We start from the raw sequence: 24,102 nt of genomic DNA on the forward strand, positions 1-24,102 counted from the left end.
ACATATCCTGGCAGTACTGGAGCTGGGAGCTTATGAATTCTGACAAGATCACAGCCTGAAGTGATAATTGGCAGAAAATTATGGGATTTTTTTATTGCTCTTATTGTACTTTAAAACCAAACATGTTTGGTTTATGTTTATTGGAAAAACAACAAAACTCTTTAGCCTTTATTACTACATTCAGGCCTTGCATTTCTCCTTCCTCAATTCAGTCAATAGAGCCACTTTCAGATGAGGGTTTCGGGGTTTTGTTTTGCTTTTTAAAAGAGAAAGACTATACAAATCCAGGTCCTGAAAATTTTGCTACAGTTGCTAATACTAATACTATTTCTATTTCTAATACTAATAGTTACTAATACTTAAACAATTTCCAACAGCAGTCAGGGCAATGTGTAAAATCTTCTAAAATTAATAGACCAAATAGGAAAAGGAAAGATGGCAAGACACTGTATCTTAACAGTGGGATGCCAATTACCACTCTCTGTTAACAAAACACAGTCATCTACCAGAGGTGTCTTTGCCTCCCCACTTGCACAAAGTGGCAATTCAATTAGAGGTCTCTTTCTTTCACACTGCTAGAAATTTTAAACAAGTTTCACCTAAAAAGATTAAAGATCTCCACTTTATATCACTGAAGCCATCATTACACATCTTTATTGCCACACAAATTGTTCTACATTAGGGCTCTTTCACAATTCTGTGACTTTCATCTTTGTGTGCTTTTAAGGTTCACCCCCAAGAAGGAGGTCTGATGTAGAAAAAGGAATTCTCTTGATTATGTGAGATGAAGAGATCTGTATTACATTAGGTGAGGTGTCAACAGACGTGGTATACACTTCTGATAGTGCCACCTGTATTATCCACACTAAATGCATTTGGCATTATTAGACCCTTCAATTCTTTTTTTCCTAGTTGAAAAAATTGTCATGGTTCCTTGGTAGCTCTGTTTCTCAGAATTTGAGGAAGGAAGTTACATCTGTCCACATGACAATATCATCAGCATTCAAGATTAATGTGTAAGTCAGGAACAGTATAAACTGAAGATCTGAACAGAAAAAAAATGGAAAGAATAATAATTTGCAGGTTTCTGTGGAGGTTCTGCCATTGGCCATATGAACCTTCAGTCCACACCCACATCTTGTTTTCTCTATATTTTTTTTAATCTAAAGATGGCTGCTTTAGATACAACTCCTAATCAAAAAGTCTCCAATCCATTGGTTACTAGAGACTTTTGGGATTTATCAAAACAGTGATTCCTCTTTCTATTTCTGGTCCTTTTTTTCCCCTATGCTGGTATGATACCAAGAATCCCTATGATTGAAAGGAAAAGATGGAAAAAAGGATATTTAAGATAAATTACTCCAATAGTAACTCAGTCATGTGTTTTGCTAATCTCTCATGTGGAGTCTCTGTGAAGAACTCAGGGCAGGCAGAAAACTGGGGGGTTGAACAAGACATTCATATAGGAAGTGATTTTTCCAGCACAGTTTGGAAAACATGAGCTGTTTCAGTGCATTAAATTAGCCGAAAAACTATTCACTTTTATTGTATTCGTTTTCTGCCAACTCAGTGCACTGCAATAGCCCATCAAGCCAATGGCCAAGGGAGTTGAGGAAGGGTTTGGCCAGAGGCAAGAGGTGGCAAGAAGGCAGCCAGCAGTCAGACTGCCTTGGGGTGCTACAGAGCCCCAGCTTGCATTTCCTGCTGCTTTCACCTGCCACCAGCTTGTCAGGTCAGATGGGGAGCAGTGCTATGTAAGGAAATGGGAACACACAGCTGCAGGAAAAGGAGAACAGCAGCACTCCAGTGGCCCTTTAAACTAGTTTAAACCACTAGAGTGACAAGTGCCCTACGATTTTCAGTCCTGTTTCCAAAGGTGACATGCTTACATATGTTTAATTCCCCTCAAATGGATCTGTGAAGACAGTTCTAAAGTATCTCTGGTGAGAGATCACTAGGCAATCTCACTGTTGACATCTAACCTGCTCACTCAAGCTTCCATCAAGAATGAAAAGGCCTTATAACAAATTAGCCTAACTGGTAATGTAAGGGGAACTGATAACAGAGACATGGTGAAGCTGAGCTGCACACCTGCATTAACCAAAAGCTCACGTTTCCCTTTGATTCTGTGAATAACTAAGGTGCTTTTGTACATCTGTAAAACACCTACTTCACTTTTTCCCTTTTTCACACCATAAAAATTCTTATTGGATCAAAGGGTCTGGGAGTTATCCCTAAGTGTGGTAAACCAAGTGTAAGTTACAGCTCCGCAAGGAAAAACATCCTGAGGAAGGAAAGGAAGAAGAAAGAGAAGATATTGTTTCTATTTAAAACAAAGAAAAATCTAGCTAAAGATTTATTGACTTCACTTTTGGTTTAAGCTCTCTAAATATCTCCCTAATTAGTATGCAGTGTCACTCACAGAGGAATCAGAAAATGAGAAAATCAAAAGCAATAGAAAAGTCGGGAATTGCACTTCTCACATTGCTTGTTTCAATCTTTTCCAACACTTTTTTTCCTGCACCTTACAGAGGGGACTCAGTCATAAAACCTCAATTCTTAGTGGAGAAACCTGAGCCAGTTTGTGCCACACTGTGCCCTCAAGTGCACAAGTGCAGTGTCACCAGAATGGCATGCAAGCACCTAAATGTACTTTAGTATATGGACAACGGATTAAATTTTTTATGAACTTCCAATATTTGCTCTTGAAACATATTATTAAAATAAGTGACTGTTTTTGTATAGCATAAAGGTGTTTTCCTAAACTTGCCTAGGGAGTATATAATGTATTTCATTGGCTGATATAATCACTAACAACATTTTCTTCTGCAATTTGCATAATTTCTGTTACACTAATAAAACGATATGAACCCATTTCTTCAGCTAATTAAGTCACATGTAAGTATTCTCATGTGTGTTACTTGAAAACTGTGTTAAGTAGCAAAAATGTCAGCACATTTCAAAGATACTGTATTCATATCTTACTAGGATTCAGCCTGTAATCACATTTATAATTCCTTTGACCCTATGCCCCTTAGTCGAGTCAATTTCCAGCACTTTTATAAAATCTTCAAAATTATGCTTGATAGAAAACTGTCTGCATGCAATAAAAAAAAAGCCAAGCTAGTAGGAAAAAAAAAAAAAAAAACCACCAAAACCCAAGAAAACAGATAAGAAACAGATAAGTCATGAAAAATGTAATCCAAAACCACACAGGTCATGAAGTCTATAAGTTAAACTATTGAAAGGGATGTGCTCTGATTTCTAATTTAGTCTGTAGACCGGACATAATGATTCCATTAATCCAAACCTTCCTACTCATAAAGTCCTTGGAACATTATGTAACACTTCTAACAGAAAAAAAATCTTTTGTAAAACACTAATAATTTCAAAATCTTACATGAAACTCTAACACTGGTAAATGACCCTGATTCATGAACAGGTAGGATTCCATTATTCCATTAGAGAGCATTCCTGGACACTTATTCAACAGTCCCAAATTGAAGCTGCTGTAAAAGGAGAAGAGCAACTCCTTCCTTCCCCCCCAGAGGTCTCTATTAGCCCAGTCTCTATCACAGGGAAACTTCAGGGGTCACTCAGATGAGCATCTCAGATTGTTCCTTTTCTTTTTCTTGGGAGTTCTCCAGTATTTTCTCAGGTGGCTGCACAACGTGGTGTTTGCTGGGTGTTAGAGGCTGCTCTGTGAATAAAGTGGTGCCATAGTGTCACCTACTGGGAAGTTCTGCCTCTGCTTCTTTTTGCAAGGCCAACAAATATTAAATAACTAAAAGGAAAATCGGTTTGTTTGGTTTTTACCCTCTTTCTGATACTCCACATTCTAGTCCACTATATTCCTACTAAAGATTTTAATTTTTTTTTTCTAAAAATCGGGCAATAGTTCAGACTAGAACAATAAATATACTGGAGTTTTCTTCAGACATTCAATATATATCTGGTGGGTATTTGATATTAACTGGCTGATTTAAACTTACACTGAGTGAGTTGCTGCTCTTTTGATTCCATGCCAATATCTCAATGCAAGTTTCTCTTCCATATTTTACTGTCATTTCCTTTATTTACTACAATAACACACATTTTCAGCTATAAATATTAGGGATTCTAATGATTTTAGAAAGGAGTTTCAAACAGATGATTCTGTCAGTAGCAATGAGTTTTTGCAAGGCTGGCACTACTGGTGCCATGGGATCATGAAGCATAAAGTTGTGGTTTTAAAAATAATAAAAAAAAAATATTGCTTTGATTCAATACAGTTGTGATGACACAACCAGAAATATTTTAATTTTTTTAAATCACTCTTTGACTAGAAGTGACAGGAAAGTATCTTAGCTAATTAGCTGTACTAAAAGTAGCTAGAACTGTTGTCTCTAATTACTTAATTACTGTTATAATGGAGGAAGTTATTAATGGCTGTGGAAATTTTTGAGGGTTTGGAGATTTTTTGATGATGTCCTAAAGGAAATGTGTTATCATTTCCTCGTACTGTTTCTCCTCATGCAGCACTCACTCACTGCAGTACCCACAGGGGTGAATGTTTTAGTGGTTTGAGGAATGGGGAGGGACAGAAGGAATCTTTTATTGCAATTTGACACTGCTGCACCACTGCAAGGTGACTCTGCATGGCTGCACTATGTCCATGCACAGCTTCTTGCCTCCTGCTTGCACAACGTGCTGGCTCAGGACTCGCGGATGCAGCTCCACTTGCAACCACTGAATTCTTCTCAACAAATACTGTGATTTGTATTGCTCTGTAAAACTTCTATAATATGCTGTCAAACACATAACACACCAGGGTTTAGGGGTTTTTATGTTATTCCCAACTACAGCTACACTTGGTAGTTATTCCTACTAGCCTTTTAAAGGTCAAAATCTCAGCTAGATCATTTGTAATATAATCTATGTTTTGCTGACTGAAAAAATTATAGGAATGCGAAGTATAAATAACAGCTAATCACAAAAGTTTACCCTTTAGCACACAGTGGCATTTTGCTGTTCTTAAATATTAAAAGTGTGTGATTAACTTCAAATGTTAAATGGAAAAAAAGTTTCTTAAAATATTACCCCCCAAAAAAAAGTCTGATATAAAGAGAAATTAGCCATAGAAACTGTCTTGCTAACTATCATTGAATAAGAATCAAGTTTCCTCTACTCTAAAATTAATTATCTTCCATTCTGCTAGCCAGACTTTTGTATTAAATGTAAAATCTCCTGCTTAAAATAGGAATTTTTCCAGAATACTCTTTTAACATACTTCCAATTCACCATTTTTTTAGTATTTTAAAGGTGAATTTTTATCCCATCACATAAGAAGACACAGAAGAGGGCAGACAGTGAAACCAAACAAGGCTGTGCAAGATCTGCATGAAATAAGAACTGACCTTTCCTTATCTCAGCTTCATAATGGTATTTTTTCTTTAGAAGCACCTTGATTTCTAGTGTTAGGGAAAGTAAAAAGTAGTAAGTGGGTCACTTAGTCCCCTGACCAACTTTTCAATGAGTCCTAACTATTTTAAGTATTCCTGTGATTACACACATCTGACATTTATGGCAGATCTAAACTAGCCACAAAATGGACTTTCAAAAGAAAACATTGTTCATCTTCACATGACTAGCAAGAGCTGGACCAGTGGTCTGCAAAAAGACAACAGTGGTGAAATATCATCATCTGCAGAAGACAGAAATGAAAGTCAGACCAATCTCAAAGCTAAAAGTAGTGTTATTCATGCATAGTGCCCCTCCTTAATAAATCTGTGAACCAAAACCAAAGTTACATCACTTATGTTTTTGAGTTTTTTAAATTTTTATTTAATGTGCTTAAAGCTGTATTTTGTATTAACTTCATCCTCCTTGGCTGCCCCAAATGACTCCTCGGGAAATTGCACTCTGTAAACAAAACAAATCTCTTTAACTCAGGGTTCTCTTACAATGTCACAAGGCTTCTTGCTTGCTTTAAAATAAAAAGTGTGAGGACAGAGGGCATTTAAAGCAATCAGTGGCTGATTAAGTAATTTTGACCAAATAATAGGAAGTGAAGCACAATTAAATCATATGTAGCAAAAGTTTTAGCACATTCATTATGCAGAGGATAAAGTTTCCTCATCAGACACTTGAAATAAAATGATCAAATGTTTCTTTAATAGTAACACAAGAAAAGATGATCCCAGACTATGTGATAGCTTCACTTCCTATTTTTACAAAATAGCTCATTGCAAGGCTGTAAAGAGGAGTCTGAGGCATCGCTATCTTAAGGGAGCAACATAATGAGGTAAAGAGGAGCCTTGGTTAACCCTTATTTTCTCAGTCACAAAACTTTTATGTCTTATTCTTCACATGCATGGGGGGAAAGATCGTTATTTTGATGTTTAGAACTCTGCTATTAGCCAAGATTACCTTCTCCACCCTGACTCTAATACTGGGTGGTTAGTAAAAGGCAGAAAAACACTATCAAGTCTTACTGATGTCAAGAAGTATATTCATATATTCAACTACAAGGTAGCAACCTACAGAGCTGAGCTATTTCCTTCTAAACAGCCCAATACTGCTGGAGTCCACAAGATGGAGTAGAACTTCTCTCTGGCAGCCTTCAGCAAAAGCAGTTTAAAGCCTATACTTAGCTCATCTGAATCATGGGTGAATAAGAGGCTGCTGATCCCTGAATTCTCAACAATAATATAAGAGCTTCCGTGTGCTTTGTGTAACAAAAGTTGTTAAATACTCAGTGTCTTAAGAAGCCAAGGAGACATAATCAATCATAAAGTAGCTTATACTAGGATAAAAAAAAAAAAAAAAAAAAAAAAAGATATAGACCTGAAGATATATATTGCTGCAAGGCTAAGGAAATTGACCTTCAACTCTTCTATTCTCTCCTCCTTCTCCTATTATTAACAAAACAAACAAACCGAAAAAACCAAAAAAACCCCACCAAACAAACAAACAAAAAACACCTAAGCCAAAACCCAAAAGCCTTTTCTTTGTGCAGCACAGAAAGCTCATACTCAGCATCTACTACCTCGTGACTAAACGAGTGACACATCTCAAGCACATGCAGTTGCTGGATGGAAAAACAGTTAACCAGCTATACATCAGTAGGATACATCAATATTTGAGGCACATAGCAAGATCAAATTTTCAAACTGGGGTAATTTCAGTTCCCCTTCATGACAGGTCTTCCTACCAAACACAGCCCACATACGTTAATGAAGTGGCTTTACTGAGTAGTTGTGTTTTCACGTCAGTGATGAGATCAAGCCCTTTTCACAGCAGCGCACCTGTCATATACCAATCCTTTATTTTAATCAAGCTACAACGATTTGAATCACAGGCAGAGTAATAAAGATCTCTTCAAGCTGCCACAACTTAACTGTGTAAATCTGCGACGTCAAACACATTAATTTTTTTAATTGAAAATTACGTTTGAGGACACAGACAGCAGTAAAAACCTGTATACTTCGTTACTTTCCTAACTTATTTACAGGTAAACTGTTCATCTTTCACGCCCTTTAACTCTGAACAGCAAGCGAAGCACTCAGTCCTGGCCGGGCCTGTCTTGCAGCTGTGCTCACGAGTGCAGGTGCTTGCCCTGGGGCTCCCGAACTCCCGGCCCCTGCCCGTGTTCCCAGTTCCTGCCCGTGTTCCCAGCTCCTGCCCGAACTCCCGGCCCCTGCCCGAACTCCCGGCTCCTGCCCGAATTCCCGGTTCCTGCCCCTGTTCCCAGCTCCTGCCCCTGTTCCCGGCTCCTGCCCCAACTCCCGGCGCCTCCCGGCCCCACCCCTCACCCTGGGCGGGGGAGGCTCCCGGCCCGCGGTCATGTGACCCATCCAAGATGGCTGCCGGGGAGCGCCGCGCCGCGCCCGCCGCGGGAAAGGAGGAAGACTTTGAGATTATTGATAAAAAACAGCTCCCTGAGGCGGCTGAGCTGAGGAACGAGGAGAAGGCGAAACCGGAGGAAGCGAGGTGGTCTGCTCCGATCTTGTCGCTGGCCAAGAAAGCCTCGGAAAACTTGGCGCTGAGCTATGGCAGCGCGCTGAAGTCCGCATCCCTGGTGGGGTTGGTGTCCAAGCCCGGCAGCAGTGACAGCCCGGCAAAGACAAGTACGGCTCCGCTTCTTTAGTAAACTCGCTTTTGTGGTGCGCAAATGAGTTCGCTCCCGTAAGTGCTGCTGGGTCGTGTCAGTGGTGCATGGGTGTTACTTCCAATTTCTTTTTTTTAAGCTGCTGCAGTTTTGTATTGAAGTAAAATTAAACAAGCGACACAGATGTAGAACTTAAGAAATGCATTATAATCAGAAGAAACCTAAACTCTAAGTGTATTTGGGGAAATTGACTTTAGTTTTATTTGCCGCTTTTTGTCCCTCTCCTTAAAACTCCCTTCAGCAACAGTCTGGCTGCACTGGGGCATCTCTCAAAATTCCATATCCTCCCTCGTGTGCTGGTTCTGGGAAGGAACTCGCTGTACCTTTCATGTCAGAGGAAACTAAGATACAGATTTGTTATAAGTTACTTTTTAACTACACTAAAAATGCCTTCAGTTTAACCACAACTTGCTTTAACATTGGCATTCGTGGATCTAGCAGCCCTACAGATTTGTGAAACAGCTCTCTTAGAACTGAATTAAAAGGGCTTTAGTTAAATCATACAGAAAATAAATCTCGGTAGTATTCATAACGTGGAAAAAAACCCAAACGTATTCAAATGTAACAGAAATTGGGCCTGGAGCCTTGTACTCCAGAGTCTCAGACTGGTGCTTAATTGTTCTGGAGCAATGGAGCTCAGCTTTGCTCTGTTTGATGCTGACCTTTTTGTTTTTAATGGGACTGAGTATTCAAAGGGGAGTTCCGTGGGGCTGAGTTGGGACAGCATGGGGAAATGTTACTGCTGATGGACTTCTTCATTTTTTATGAAAATTCTTCAGTGTTGCAGAATCAGAGTTGAAGATTAATTGTCCTGAAAAAATAGACTCTTTTCTTTCCTTGCATCTCAAAGCCTCACACCAAACTTCTCAAAGGTTTGTTTCCTGAGTGCCCATCTTGAGCACCTGGGATCCAACCTGACAAAGTGCTGAATATCTCATTTTCTTTGTTTGCATTTGGAATAATGCTGTGAATAGATGTGATTCGAAACAACACACAGCATTTGGCAAGGGGCAGGGAATAAAATGTTCTCTTACCTGAAATGAAACTCCCACACTTAATGAACTTTTACTATAATATTTCAGCTTCTTCCTTGTAAAGTAAGGGAACACACCACCACGTCCCCAAATTTCTCAAGGAACTCATAATACATTGATGAGTTTTAAGGAAAATTCTGTATGAAAAATTTGTTAATAACTTGTATATGAAATGTGAACAGGCACTAAGGCACCTGTTCTACCTGTTCAATATTATCTTTGACCAAGCACTATAAATTTAATTTAAAGCAGGTATTTTTAAGAAATAAGCCAAGGCCTGCAATATCACTTATGGAAAACTAGAAGCTTGTTCCCTGCTATCATCTTTTTCCAGAGATTTTATAACCTCTACCTGCTACTTCCAAGCTGTTGATCACATGTTCTAAACACATAAACCTCATCCTAAAACCAGTGTCTGCCAGTGAGGAAATTGTGTCCTGCCTTGCAGAGAGGCCAGAAGCTTCAAATCTAAAGAAAACAAATCAAGAAAGCCTTGCAGTCCCAAAGACCAAGAGATGGAGAACTGTGAGCTTTCCTTTGTGCTTCAGTGTTTTCTGACTTCAAAGTGTGCTTAATAATTACAATAAACAAGGCATGTGGCTTCAAAAATATGTTGAAACAAATCTCTTGAGTTAAATAAGATACAAAACTGTGTGACTGCATTCTTAAAGATTGCAGCATCACGTCTGTGATCTTTTGCACTTGGGTAACCTGATTCCTAATCTTTGATGCTTGGCTTTGCTAGTGTGTCTAATACCTGTTTATTTTGCATGTACCAACCTGCACAGTTTTGCAAAAGATGTACTTGACTATGTAAATTTGCAACAGTCTAAAAATTATTCAAGCAACTATTTAACTTAATGCAAACCTATATTAAGATACTTCTTAATTGTGTTTAAAAACTGTGTTTATAAAGAACATCTAATTCACAGTATTTCATTTTTTCAAGTCTTGTGGGTAATATGTCTATCTTGAGTAAGGCTTAGAGGCAAAGTATTCCTGATAAGTAAAAAAAGTAAAAATTCAAATTCAAAAAACCGTCAAAATGGTTAGCATTGCTTTGAAACACCTCAAAAAACTCACTGATTTTCTGTTTGTGCAGCTTTTTTTCTGTTCCTAATGTGTAACCTGACAATCTTGAGATCAAAATTCTAAATATTATGGTGCTTTTAGTCCTCAGTCTTACGCCAACACATTTAATGCCGTTTTGAGGCATTAGACAATATACAGTATCCTGTTTCTATAGTGGCTATAGACAATATACAGTATCCTCTTTCTATATAGATATGTACATAAATAGTATACTGTATATTGACTATACACTATAGTATATAGTGTATATAGCATATATACAATAAACTATACAGTAGCCTGTAGAGATCACAGAACTTTGTGTGTATTGTGCTTATTAAGGTCAGTTAGATTAGAATGACTCTGTTTTTCCTCTTCCAACACAAGGAGGAGTTTTGCTCATTTTTAACCCTAAATTAACACTGTGTGCACAAAAAGGAAGGTAAAATCAATACCAGAGAGACTTCTGCACGATCTTGAAAGCAGTGTTAACTATCTTGAGTGTGACTGACACAGGGCTGGGGCTTCTGCCACTGCTGTTTCTGCAGAGTGTGGCTGTGTGTGACCCACAGGTGACATCAGGATTGTCCTACTGCAGCAGCAGTAGTGAACAATATGATTTTGGTGGCCACTGGGCTTTGGTTGGCAGCTCCTGTCAGAGCCTGTAGGTGCCTGAAGGAGCAAGAGGGCTGGTCCCAGTCCTGGTCCCACTCCCCCTGTTGTCCCAAAACAGGTTCTTTCACTGGGTCTGCGAGAGGCCAATCCATGCACAGACTGGATGGATTTGATTTGTTTACAGTTTTGTACAGAAAGGGGAGTGGGTGGCAAATCCAAACAAAGCCAGCACTACTACCAAAACTTTTCACTATTTTAGCAAACAAAGGTATTAATGTTCATTGGCTACAAATTCTCTAGTTCTCTTATTAATTAGTATTCTGCCTTCTGTTGGTCAATGATACTCTCACTTCTCATGCCCATTAGTCTGCATGCTCAGTCTGCCTGTTCTTTTGGATCAGTGGGTTTCTTGGGTCAGTGGTCACAATCTGCCCCTGCCAGAATTACCTTCTACCCAATCGGAGCTGATTGAGCACAGTTGCTGAGTTGGCTTTATGACTTTCTGCCTTGTCTTGGGATTCTGCCAAATGTCATAAAATCATAGAATATGCTGGGTTGGAAGGGACCGATCAGGATCATCGAGTCTAACTCCTGGCCCTGTGCAGGACCATCCCTAAGAGTCACACCATGTGCCTGAAAGTGTTATCCCAGCGCTGCTTGAGCTCTGTCAGGCTCCGTGCTGTGACCTGTTCCATGAGGAGCCTATTGTCCAACCACCCTCTGGGTGAAGAACCTATTTCTGATAGCCAAGCTCAATCTCTCGTGACTCAGCTTCAGGCCGTCCTTGCGGTGCATAAATTATGCATCCTTTGAGTCCACTATCAGTGCTACATCCCTTTGTTAACCTCGCCTAGCTCTGAGGTTACCGAATCACGTCCAGCCCTACACCTTAGCAAGGCCATTCTACCGGCAAACCATTCACCTTTCTAACACCTGGGCGTCACTTACAGCCTGCTCGTTAGCTGACGTTTCACGGCTTAAACCGCCTTTCTTCTTGCTTAGCCTTGAAACTGTACAAAGACCGCAGAACATCCTTTCTTCAGCAAATCTGTGCAAATTCCACATTTTGCGGCACGCCGCGCCGGGCCGAGCCCGCCCCGCGCCCCTCAGCGCTCTAAGATGGCGGCCGGGCCGCCCCCGCCCCCGCCGCGCGCGCTGTCGCCGTGGTAACGCGGCGGGCCGGGGTCCCTCTGTCCCTCAGTCCCTCTGTCCCTCAGCCCCGCCGCCAGGTAGGGACCCCGCGGGCCGGGGCTGGGGCCGCGTCCCCCCCGGGGCTGGGCGCGGCACTGAGGGGGGTTTACCCAGCTCGCCCCCGCCACAGGATGGAGGCCCAGCGGGGGCATCGCGGCGAGGGGTGTCTAAAGGCTGTGCAGCGTCTCCGTGCAGATTGTCCCCAGGTACTCCGCGCTGGGGAGGTCACACCTCGAGTGCTGCGATCAGTTCGGGAAGGGCATTGAGGAGCTGGAGCGGGCCTTGAGAAGGGCAGCGGGGCTGGGGAAGGTTCTGGAGCACAAGGCCTATAAGGAGCAGCTGAGGGAGTCCTTTTTCTGGAGAAAAGGACGCTCGGGGTGGCTTTATCACTCTCTGCAAGTTCGTGACAGGAGAGTGTAGCCAGGTGGGGGTCGGTCTCTTCTCCCAGGCAACCAGTGATAAAATGAGAGGATGTAATCTTAAGCTGCACCAGGGGAGATTTAGGTTGGACATTAGGAAGTATTTCTTCACAAAAAGGGTGATTATACATTGGAATGGGCAGCTCAGGGAGGTGGTGGGGTCACTGTCCCCAGAGCTGTTTAAAGAAAAACTGGATCTGGCACTCAGTGCCCTGGCCTAGTTTGGTCATACATTGGACTCCATGATCTCAGAGGTCTTTTCCAACCTAATTGATTCTGTGACTGTAAAGCAGCTTTCCTTTCCCCACCCCTGTGCCCCCAGGTACGCGGTGTCACACCATGGAGGAGCGTGCCAACCTCATGAACATGATGAAGCTCAGCATCAAAATCCTCATCCAGTCAGCCCTGAGCCTGGGCCGGACCCTGGACTCTGACTTCCCACCACTGCAGCAGTTCTTCGTGGTGCTGGAGCACTGCCTCAAGCACGGGCTCAAAGGTGGGCATTGGCTGCCAGGCTGAGGAGAGGCAGGTCAAGGAGTCTCTGTCATGTCCTTCTATGGCCCCAGCTTTCCTTCTGAATGACATTATTAATTCTATAAACATACAGTGCTAATCAGTATTACAGACATAACCATGTGGTTACTGCTGTACACCCTGTATTTTGTGCCTCCTAAGCTGTCAGGATATTTTTAATGCCTCCTTTCCATAGACATTATAAGCTGCTAAGACAAAGTAAGAGAGTAAACTTTGTCTAAAATTCTGGAGTTGGAAGCCTGTCATTTTACCTCACAAATCTCTCTGTATGCTCCCTTTAGTGAAGAAGACTTTTATTGGACAGAACAAATCATTTTTTGGTCCTTTGGAACTAGTGGAAAAACTTTGTCCTGAAGCATCAGATATAGCAACTAGTGTTAAAAATCTGCCAGAGTTGAAGTAAGTTAATTGTTGGGGAGGGTGCATTTCACTCATACTGTTGGGAAAAGGAATCCTTCTTATAGTCTCTCAGCTTCCTTAATGAGCTTTTGTTCCCAAAGAAAAAAAATTAGGACATGTAGGAGGTATTGCCTTCTCCAAGAGATAAGGAGGATATCTCAAAATATTCAGAGTTTATGACTCAAACAAAGCTGTCAGATTGAAAACAGCACTTGGAAACTTTTATAACCTTGCTAAAAATAACTAAAGTCTTCACAGGTTTTTTTTTTCTTCCTCTTTCCCCCACTTTCATGATTTTATGTCATTTTGTGCATGTGCTGGTAGTATTTGTTTTGAGTAATTCAGGATGATTGAAATATACTTGGTTTTAATGCTAGGATGTATTAATGGTTGGATTATGGTGGTAGTTGACAATATGCTTGGTTTTTCAAATTAGGAAGACTTTACAATATACTTTCCTTGAAGAATGGAATATACTTAAGCACTCTTGTGTTCTGGGGATAGCAGTTCATTTCCCCAGAGATTTTGTTGTTGTTGTTTTTAGTAAATAATACCTTTTGCCTCATTTTGTAAAGCACAAATTTTGAATTGCACAAGTCTATCTAATAAAACACACTGTTTTTAACAAAACATGCAACTTTTCATTTTAGGACTGCTGTGGGCAGAGGGAGGGCTTGGCTTTATCTAGCACTCATGCAGAAGAAACTGGCAGATTATCTCAAAGTACTCCTGGACCATAAGCACCTGTTAAGGTAACAGCAAAATGTGTACATTGTATTCCCTGAATCACTGACACCTCGTGTGGCTCCAGGGAGAGTCATTAATTGATCAGTTCAAACTTTAAGCTTGTTCTTGCAGCCTGCAGAGTAGCAAGTGGTTGTTTTCGCAGTGAAGCTACAGAGGAAGTCTTAGAGTATTTTCTGAGAGAGTTCTAAGTCTTCTGCCTTATGCAATAAATTAGAACTCAGCTGAGCTTTGTAAAGACTGCATTATTGTTTGTATGATTTGAGTGATGGAAGTGCCATTATAATTGTTTGATGTGCAGTGATGCCTTCTACTATTTCTTCCAGTGAATTTTATGAACCTGATGCGCTGATGATGGAGGAGGAAGGAGCAGTTATTGTGGGTCTGCTGGTTGGACTGAATGTTATTGATGCAAACCTTTGCTTGAAAGGAGAAGACTTGGATTCCCAGGTGAAGATTAAAGCTTAAATAGGATCAGTTGGTATAAGATTCTAGTAGAATTAAGTACATCTATAAATACTTTACTGAGATGGGTCCAGAGTTCTTTCCAGCATGGTCTGTGTTGAAGCTTGTTGTGTTTCCCTCAGTGAATCAAAAGAAAGTACATAAATAGCACTTTATGGAAATACTGTCAAAACTAATAACTTCCAGGAAACTGATCACACTAAATAGTGTTACTTTGATGCTTTCATGATAAATACTAGCTTGCATGTTTGCATCAGCTAGGAAGAATATAGGTGTTATTTGTCTCTCTAAACTTAAAACTTCAGATTTTTATGATTTTCCAAGTGTACAGTAATTCCTGCTTCTATGCATAAGTGCACTGTGAAGGTGTGTTAATATCTTAAATATATTTTTCAGGTTGGAGTGATTGATTTTTCCTTGTACCTTAAGGAAACACAGGACAGTGATGGCAAACAGTATGTATGGTGAATTACTAATTCTAAATCATTACAGTTTTTGTAGAACAAACCTGTCAGACAGTGTGGGAGGATGGGAGTGCTGGAGATCTCAAACTATTAATCATCTAAAAAGGAGAACCCAAACCAGATTTTGTTAGCTAAACAAAAGTAGTATCCTTTAGAGACTGGATTTGTGGTCATTTTAACAACAATTTGGAGATCTTGAGTCTTGAGCTGGGGACCAAATTAAAAGTACACAAAATATTAGATTGTGGTTTTATGTGGTTTTAGAAGAGATGATTTGCCAAGTCACCCACTGCTAACTCACTGCTTTGTTTCTAAGCACTGTTTCAGAAACCCCCTCAATTAAGTAGCTGTCTTTGAGGGAGATCAGTTATGGAGAAAAAAAAGTCATTTTAGGTGAAACAGTAGATTTGAGACTGGATCTTGAAGACCTGTAGCAAATGAAGGGATCTTCATATTTTATGTGCTTCTGTCACTTCAGAGCACTTCACAGTGGAGCTGCTGGGAAGCAGCCAAACAACTGCTTCACCTCCCTGGTGCTTCTGATCCAGCTCAGAAACAAGGATTTTTATAAGGAAGAGATAAAAGATTTTAGCTTTGTTTGCAGATCTATGCTGAAAGCCCTAGTACAGAATAGCACTTTAGAATGAAGGAGTATCTTCTCAATCACTAAATTCTCACTTTTACAACTAGAGATGGAGGGATTACAGCTGTCCTTGACCAGAAGCATTACGTGGAAGAACTGAACCGACATCTAAGGTGGGATTTTTAACTATTCTCATATACAAACTCTTGTCCTGTTTAGCTTTTCCAGCATGGCTTTGAATGTCTCCACTGTCAGTCTTGTAGATTTTTGTCTGATACTGAAATGCCTTTTCTGATTATTTCCCAAAATTCTTAGTTTCATTTTGTAGTCTTACTCTTCTGCGGGCACATGCAAGGCCGAAAGCAAGTGTGTGTAATAGTTTACTTTTTGGAGACTGATTAACAGAACATTTTGGAGCTGTTTTTTTAAAGAGGAACTATTACAAGCACATCTGGAAATTCATTCCCACAGGAAGAGTCTCTACTTTTCCCCCCTAGGTTGCTCACTGGGAGGAGCAGGCCTCCCTTACCCTCTTGAGCAGGAGAGGTTCAGATTGCAAGAGCTAAGCCAGAACAGAGCTGCCAGCTGTGTGGAAGGGCTTGGCCCTCCCAGTGCTTAAGAGGGACAGTTGTCATTCCTCAGCATTTTTGCAGCTCATTGATGTATTTCATTGTTAACAAATACAAGATGGTGAAAATACTGTTGAGGATAGGAGTAAATGTTGAACATTGGCTCTTCATTTATTGTTTTTATGCATCTCTCTTCCTTGCTGCAGTTGCACAGTTGCAGATCTCCAGAACAAAATAGACTGTTTAGAAAAGACCAATTCAAAACTCCAGGAAGAGGTTTGTATCTGGTCTGTTAAATATTTCTCACTCTTTTCCATCAGAGACAAAACTCCTTAAGACTGTACCTTACAGCTAAAATATTTGAGTACATACTGGTGAGATGTGGGGGACTGGGTGGACTGGCTTGGGTTGGTGTGACTCTTAGTTCATATCACAGACCTGGGGTGGATTTTAGGCTTTTACACTATGATGCATTTCTTTGCTCAGTTAATATTTTTAAATAATTGAGGAGGATGTGAAGCAGAAGTTGATGAACAAATGTTGGTGGGCTCATGGATTTCAGCTGATCGTGGTTGGGATTTCAGCTGCAGAAAGGTCGGGCAGCTCCTGGGGAGAGCAAAAGGACAAGTGAGCAGCACAGCTGCTGTAGAGATTGAGCTACTGACTTCAGAATTGCTCCAAATGCTGCATGATTGCACAGTGATTAAATATAGATCTGTTCTCTTTGTACAGCTTGCAGCAGCCACTGACCGAATTGGATCCCTTCAGGAAGAGCAGCAGCAGCTAAAACAACAGAATGAGCTAATTCGTGAGCGGAGTGAAAAAAGTGTAGAGGTGGGACACCTATTAAAACATGATGAGGATTCTTAAAATAAGTGATCTCTTTGGAGCAGCTGCAGTGAGTTCTCCCAAACGTATTGTGAACTGGAATGCTCAGCACAGTTGAACACGTTGCTGTGCAGGTCACTGGGTTTGGGTATTGTATGCTCAGGCATTAGATTTTACTGTTCTTTACTGCACGCTCAAAAATACACTTGCAGAAGGGAGAAAGAACTCAAATTATGAGAAGAATTGAAGTAAAAAGTATAAAGTATTAAAGTATTTTTATCATTACTGTATCTTTGAAATTTCAGCTTATTTATGTTTCCCAGGTCATTAATTGTAAAACATTAGGATTTTACTTGAAATAGCACATTGAAATTTTGTGTTACATTCAAGAATTAGAGAGATACTTTAAATACTTTGTGATCATATGTAGCTGATGTTTCTTGTAGGTAACAAAAGAGGATACAAAAGTAGAATTGGATACTTACAAGCAGTCACGCCAGGGTCTTGACGAAATGTACAGTGATGTTTGGAAGCAGTTGAAAGAAGAAAAAAAAATCAGGCTGGTAAGGAAACTTAACTATAGAAAGTGAAGTGAAAGACACAGGATTCAGCCTACTGTAACATTACAAATACAAGATGACAGCTGTGCACCTTCTACAGCTGTTCAAAATTCATTGAGCAATTGCAAGCAAGATACTGGGCACTGGTCATTAACAGTGTCTGTAAAGTACTGGGAAATGGGGCCTTTGGAATGTTGGAAAAAAAAATCTTTTTAAGATCTCTTTTTAAGGAACAACTGGCATTATTACAACAGAGACACAGTTTGTGTATGGAATGATTTTTTGCATTTTATCCCTGATGTATATCTACATAGCAGTAACTAGGAAATCTCTTTGTAAGGAACTAGAGAAAGAGTTGGAGCTACAAATAGGAATGAAAACAGAAATGGAAATTGCTATGAAACTTCTGGAAAAAGATACTCATGAGAAACAAGACACTTTAGTTGCACTTCGCCAACAGTTAGAAGAGGTGAAGGCCATTAACTTGCAGATGTTTCACAAATCTCAGGTATGTACAGGGGGCTGGGGATGGTTTTGTGGGGTTTCTCTTATTTGGGTGGTTTTACGTTGTTTTTTTTCAATTTGACAAAACTGTGTGATAGGCATTTCTACAAGGAAGTAGATGAGTGGAACAGTAGCAGTAACGGAGTAGTAGTGCTGACACAAAATATGCAGAATTTGTTTCCATTAATGAAATAAAAATTTAACTAGCTTCTCCATGCATGAAGTAAGAGTTCAGCAAGCTTTCCTCTCCCACACCTGGTGGCAGAAATCCAGTGGGGATCTCTCAGTTTTTATGGCCTATTTCCTGATGCCTGTCAGGCTTTACCCAGCTTTGCCTCCCTCCCAGACACTTGCAAGACAACAGTCAGTAAAACACCAGTGCCGAGGTGTGCCTTTGCTTTTGAAAGCAGTATTTGTTTTGTGGGTTTCTTTTGCTTCCTGGTTCCATGCCCACTGAGTGCAGTTGTTACATTCAAATCATCATTCAATTTAATCTGGTTTTATTTCTTCAAGCTTTTTCTGAAGAGAACACTTTTGTCTTGTAGCTGATCTCATAGGTCAAAACTTAGTTAAGGTGGTTTGGGTTTTTTTCTGAGGTTGTGACAAAACAATTGGAGCAATGTCTGCTCTGGCATTATCAGCATTTTGTTTGCACATTCCAGTCAGACCAGGCATGGCCTTTAGCAAGCTGAACATTCTTTATCTGGGGGCAGACTTTAAACACTGTTTGCTATTTCCTACAGAATGCAGAGTGTTCATTACAACAGAAAACAGAAGCAATATCGTCTTTTGAAGGAAAAACAAATGAGATGATGTCCTCTATGAAACAAATGGAAGAGAGGTAATAGTTGCAAGATCAGAAAGTCAACACTGAAGTCAGTAGAAAGTTTCCAATATAAATCTTTATATGGAAGGATGACCTTCCATGTGCCCCTATAGACATTTGGGCTTGTGTGCCAGCAGGAGCTTTTTTATTTTCTCCTCTTCATCCCTCTATGCTTGCTGTTCTCTTTTCCCAGGCAAACATGCCCATAACTGACCCATTGCAAAACCATAGCTTTTTCCTTAAGCAGGCTGTTGAAAAACTTGCTAACTTTACTTTAAGAACAGGTATGACTTCGGGTTTGGGTTTTTTTTCAGAAACAATTGCTTTTGAAAGTCTCTTTTTTTCTCCATTAGGATTTTCAGTTAATTTTCAGTTTTATAACAATCTGTATGGTAAATCTAGAAGAAGAGGGTGAGAGGATGTAGGTAAGGAGTGAATTGGAAACAATGTCCATGTTCCTTCCTGTGTAGGCTGCAGCAGGCAGAGAAGGCCAGGCAGGCGGCAGAGGAACGATGCAATAAGATGAAGCAGGAGCTGGCTGGGAAGCTCGACTCGTGTCGGCAGCAGATGGCCCAGCTGGACAGCAAATGGTATTTAATCTGAGCAGGTGTTTCCCTTCCCTTTGCCATTTCTTTAAGAAGTGTTTCCTACTCCTTTTGTGCTCAGATCTAAGGAGGGGTGGGTTTGAAATTCTGTTGGCTTCAGCGCTGACAGAAGTATGCAGGACCCAGGGAAGCGCAGCACTGCAGTACAGTGCACAGTTAGCATGAGGATTTTGACATGTTGTTTCCAAAACATCCAGTTTAAAGCACAGAGTGGCAGCAAAAATCTGCCCATTCCATCTAGCAATGGAGCTTTCAATTGCTTTTTAAATAAATCAGGAGATAGGTATGGTCATGCTTGCAGGCTGAGCATAAAACTGACTGTCATTCAAAGAGATTGGGATTTTTGAACAGACCTGTGGGTGTGTTCTTAGGGAATGTTAATCATCTAAAGATTTCTAATACCAATAGGAAAACCTTCTTTCACTGTTCAGACTTCAGGGTAGAGTGTCCCTTTTAAACACAACAGTTTAAGCACAGGTAGTGAAATATTTACTCATGGGGATTGGTTTCTTTGGGGGTCTTTTGGTTGGTTGTTCTTCTTCTAGCCTTTCATTGCTGTTTGTTTTCTGTGACCTGAAAATGTTAACATATATTAAATGTTAACAGTGTTAACATTTTTGAAGCCTGCTGCCTGTTCTTTCCCAGAACACCACTCTAGTTTTGCCCTCTTTTGGACAAGATTTCTACTTCTCACACTGTTGCTATCCTTAAGTGCTATAGTGTATTTTTCTGCTATAGGGTTTTTTTAGAATGAATTATTTTTAAATAGTGCAACTCTGGAAAAGGAGTTAAAATCCGAAAAGGAACAGAGACAAACTTTACAAAAAGAACTGCACCAAGAGAAGGATGCAACTGCTCTGCTTAAAACAGAATTGCAACAGATGGAAGGACTGAAAAAGGTATGCACAGTTTCAAGCATTCAGAAAAACTGAATGTGACTTATTTTTTAAAGCATAAACATTCTTGTTAACTTGAGGAGGATTTGCTGCCATGTATGGAGCAGTTTCTGAGGACACAATTGTGCAATTGTATCTGTCTGTGTGCTTCTGTGTGGGCACAGGACTGCCATGTTCTAGCTATGTTCAAGGATGTCCAAAGCCTGAAAATCTTCCTATTTTTGGTAAATATGGTTACATGGTTTTGTTGTTTGTGCAGAACCCATGGGTAACTCCCCCATTTAATCGTAAAAACCAAGCGTTAGAAATAGGGAGATTTGCAAAGGAGCTGATTCTTGTGAACTGCTGGGGTAGTTTGGGTAGATCAATCAAGGTTACAGGTCAAACAGTGCACAACTTTGATTTTGTGCTTGATTTTATAGGAACTGAGAAAACTGCAAGATGAGAAGCAGGAGCTAAAGAAAGTCCATGAGGAGCAGGAACAAGCTCTTCAAGAAATGGGACTTCATCTCAGCCAGTAAGTTCTAGGGAACAGAACTTCTGTAAGTGACATAAGCTGGAGTATCAGACTAATACCAAGAATTTTAAATCTCATTCACTCATAAAAATCAATTGATGTGAGAATTTTAGCCTGCAATTACTTTACCATGCATGAGAAACTAAAGAGCCATGAAGTGGGAGTGAGGGAGGATCTTGTAAGAGTGAGCTGGCTGAGAGGAAACATTAAAGGAAATATTTAGGTCTTATAGTGGAACTGTGCTTTTCCTACATTCTCTTTATACTGAAAAAGAGGCAAACCCCGAGGTGACAAAGTTTTCCAGTGATAGTGAATGGTTCAGAGGGGTAACAGGGAGCAGACTGAAGAACTGAGGTTTGGGTTCAGTGACTGGACAGTGGAATGGCAGCGAAAACCAAATAGAACTAAATAAAAAGTCATGCAGGGTGTAATTTTTTTTTCCAGATCGAAGCTGAAGATGGAAGATATTAAAGAAGTAAATAAAGCACTAAAGGTACTCTACATCTGAGGGATATTTTGACTAAATATACAAATTTCATTTAGCACTTAAATTTCACCCTGGTTATTCTGCTTTAAAAGGTGGCTTTTGAAAAATACCAACAATGTTGGTAAAATGCGTTTATTTGTATCTCCAGTGTTCATTCCAATTTTCCAGGGTCACACATGGCTGAAGGATGATGAAGCAACACACTGCAAGCAATGTAAAAAGGAATTCTCCATCTCGAGAAGGAAGGTAATGTTCAGTGGATTATTTTTAAATAATCCATGGAAAACAAAAGTGGTTCTGTTGCATACTTAGCTAGGGGAGACTGAACCTGTTCAATTCCGAATCTTGTTGGCATGATAAATACATAGAGAATAATTTGTCCTTTACCATACAAAAAACTACACTCCCTCCTGCTTGGGTGCTCTCGTTGGTGGGGAGCTGCTGTGGCTGCGTTCAGGGAGCTTCCCGGCTGAGCAGGCTGTGCTCAGTGCCAGAGCCGCGGTGTGCCGGCAGCCGTGCTGAGCCGTGCTGGGCGGGCTGCCCTGGGCGCAGGCCTGACCGGGCCAGCTCCAGATGCTGTTCCTACCTTTCCCCGAGCCGGAGCGAGTGCAGCTCCTAGCGCGGAGGGAGGGCGGCTGCGCTGGGATCGCTGGGATCGCGCCCTGCGCTCCGCCCTGCGCAGGAGGAAATGCTGCTGGGAGGGCTGGGCTGGGTGGGGAGTGGGGGAGACTCAGTGGACTCTGAAACAGCTCCAGTCTGAGCCTGACTTCTCCGTTCCTGATGCTGTTTTTAGGCAGTTGTGTTCATTCTGACTCTGTTTTTGTAGCACCACTGCAGAAACTGCGGGGACATCTTCTGCAATACTTGTTCCAGTAACGAACTTGCGCTGCCATCATACCCGAAACCCGTCCGTGTCTGTGATAATTGTCACACGTTACTGCTCCAGCAGTGCTCCTCTAACTCCTCCTAAGGCTCTCCCACCCTTGACAGAGCCACTTTAACATTGGAAAGTAGCCATTATTTTTTTAATTAATTCTGAATTGCAGGTGTCCTCTGTGCAGCAGACTAGACTGGCTGGTCTCTGATATTTCCACTGTAAGACAGAGCAGTGTAAAATAATTTGTAGGGTAGGGATTGTGCAAGCTAATGCTTCTCCAGCTGGAATTAAGCTTATATCAACTGTAATTTCCCCTAAAGTTCTATTTGAAAATAAGATTCATTTTTCTGATTTTTATAGATATTTGTATTAAAATTTGTATATGGCATTTCTACATTTATTTGATCCCTGTAGACGTCATTGTCTCTCTGTACATGAACTTCATTTCTTTACCTTCACTGTAGGTGTTCCTGTGTGTTCCCTGGCTCGTGTACAGTTTTGTATGTGCTCTAAGTCAGAGAGGAAAAGGTCAATTTATGAACTGTCTATATAGAAAGAGCTTTATAAAGAGCGTCAATGAATGTGCCTTCAGTTCACTGCGGAGTCAAACACTGCACATAATCCTTGTTCTGGAAGTCGCTGTGACCACAGTGCAGTAGTTACACAATAAAGCCTTTTGCAAAAACTGAAATCAAATGAAGCTCTAATTTTTAACATCTGTCCAGTCAGATTCCAGAAGAGACTGTTCCTGTCCAGCCATGCAGAGCCAGGGTTTAATCTAAAGATGCAATGTGTCTGGGATAACCTGACCACCACTGTGGTATCCTCCTGGAACGTGCTGGATGAAGCCACTGCTCTGCAGCTGGAACTGCTTTCACCCTTTTCCAGGAAAAAAGAAGGCAGTGACTCCAGCTCAGTGTCCACCCCTGGGACAGGGCAGAGCAGGTGCTGCCCCAGCCCCAGCGGTGTTTATGGGTACCTGGCAGGCCTGGGCTCAGCTGCACCACGGATCCCAAAGCAGTTTGTTTTGTGTGCCAGCACAGAGCTGTCACCTCACACCGGTAGCAGGGTGAAGGCAGCATTGTCCCCATCAGCACCCACACTACCCATGAGTACCACAGGTTATAGAGCAGCTCTTTGACCAAGTGAGCTTCTTCCAAAGGCTCCATGTGGAGCAGTGCAAACCCGGGGGTGATCCCCACTCTGCCCCGAGGCCATTCAGATGCCCCCAGCTCTGACAGAGGCACAGCAGGACCCTGAGTGCATTGCCTGGGCTCAGTCAGCATTCCCCTCAGGAAGCAGGCTCTTTTCACAGCAGACAGCCACAGCTGCAGTACCTAGTGCTTGGACTCCCACCGTACTAAAGAGGAAAGTGTTTTCATCACTACGGAAAGAGACCTAAGGTTCCTAAACCTTCAGGACAAATGGTTCATTACCAAGGGCAAATAAAAGTACTACAGCCAATGCATGGAAGCAGATTCCGTATGACTATAAATAGGGTAAGCTGCAGTGCTTAAAAAGCTGTAACTAAGTTGCTTACAAAACCACATCTTTAAGCAGGATATTTGACAAGTTCAATTTATTGAAACATGGTTGCAGTAAGCTGCAGCGTCCACTGATGCCTACAGAAAAATACAGAATCACCTCACCCTGCCAGCAGTTTTAGGTCCCAGAGCCCCTGCTCAGGGCACAGTCACACAGCACTTTGAACAACACACAGTGGGCACCCCTAGCAATGGGGGTGGTTTCCTCTGCTCCCCCCCAA

At 41.1% G+C, this 24,102-nt stretch overlaps 1 protein-coding gene and 2 long non-coding RNA genes across 5 annotated transcripts in view; 1 reads left to right on the forward strand and 2 right to left on the reverse strand.

The window, feature by feature from the left end:
* LOC146431239 (uncharacterized) overlaps nt 1–12,361 on the reverse strand; it is a 33,094-nt gene extending 20,733 nt beyond the window's left edge. The window contains exon 1 of the long non-coding RNA XR_014854913.1: nt 11,818–12,361. This is a non-coding gene — a long non-coding RNA (uncharacterized LOC146431239). The remainder of the gene's footprint in view (nt 1–11,817) is intronic.
* Nucleotides 7,399–7,849, reverse strand: LOC146431240 (uncharacterized). Its single transcript, XR_014854914.1, has 2 exons — nt 7,670–7,849; nt 7,399–7,603 (listed from the first exon to the last, which is right to left on the reverse strand). It is a non-coding gene; the product is annotated as an uncharacterized LOC146431240 (long non-coding RNA).
* Nucleotides 7,816–23,033, forward strand: RUFY1 (RUN and FYVE domain containing 1). 3 transcript variants are annotated; one of them, XM_085073650.1, is made up of 18 exons: nt 7,816–8,108; nt 12,802–12,975; nt 13,295–13,412; nt 14,063–14,164; nt 14,483–14,606; nt 15,018–15,076; nt 15,776–15,841; nt 16,444–16,513; nt 16,970–17,071; nt 17,512–17,628; nt 17,966–18,133; nt 18,873–18,970; nt 19,426–19,545; nt 20,330–20,459; nt 20,879–20,973; nt 21,418–21,466; nt 21,629–21,706; nt 22,287–23,033. In XM_085073650.1, exons 1-18 carry the CDS (start codon nt 7,841–7,843, stop codon nt 22,428–22,430), a joined length of 2,082 nt encoding a protein of 693 aa, XP_084929776.1. In that variant the 5' UTR covers nt 7,816–7,840; the 3' UTR covers nt 22,431–23,033. The 3 variants fall into 3 exon arrangements, with proteins under 3 accessions (XP_084929776.1, XP_084929778.1, XP_084929777.1); XM_085073652.1 differs by having other exon boundaries at nt 8,052–8,166; XM_085073651.1 differs by lacking the exon at nt 7,816–8,108 and adding an exon at nt 9,684–9,708.
* Nucleotides 23,034–24,102: the final 1,069 nt, after the last annotated feature.

Source organism: Lichenostomus cassidix, chromosome 13 (genome assembly GCF_008360975.1).
Source record: "Lichenostomus cassidix isolate B80296 chromosome 13, HeHo_3.0, whole genome shotgun sequence".
NCBI classification, from domain to species: Eukaryota; Metazoa; Chordata; class Aves; order Passeriformes; family Meliphagidae; genus Lichenostomus; species Lichenostomus cassidix.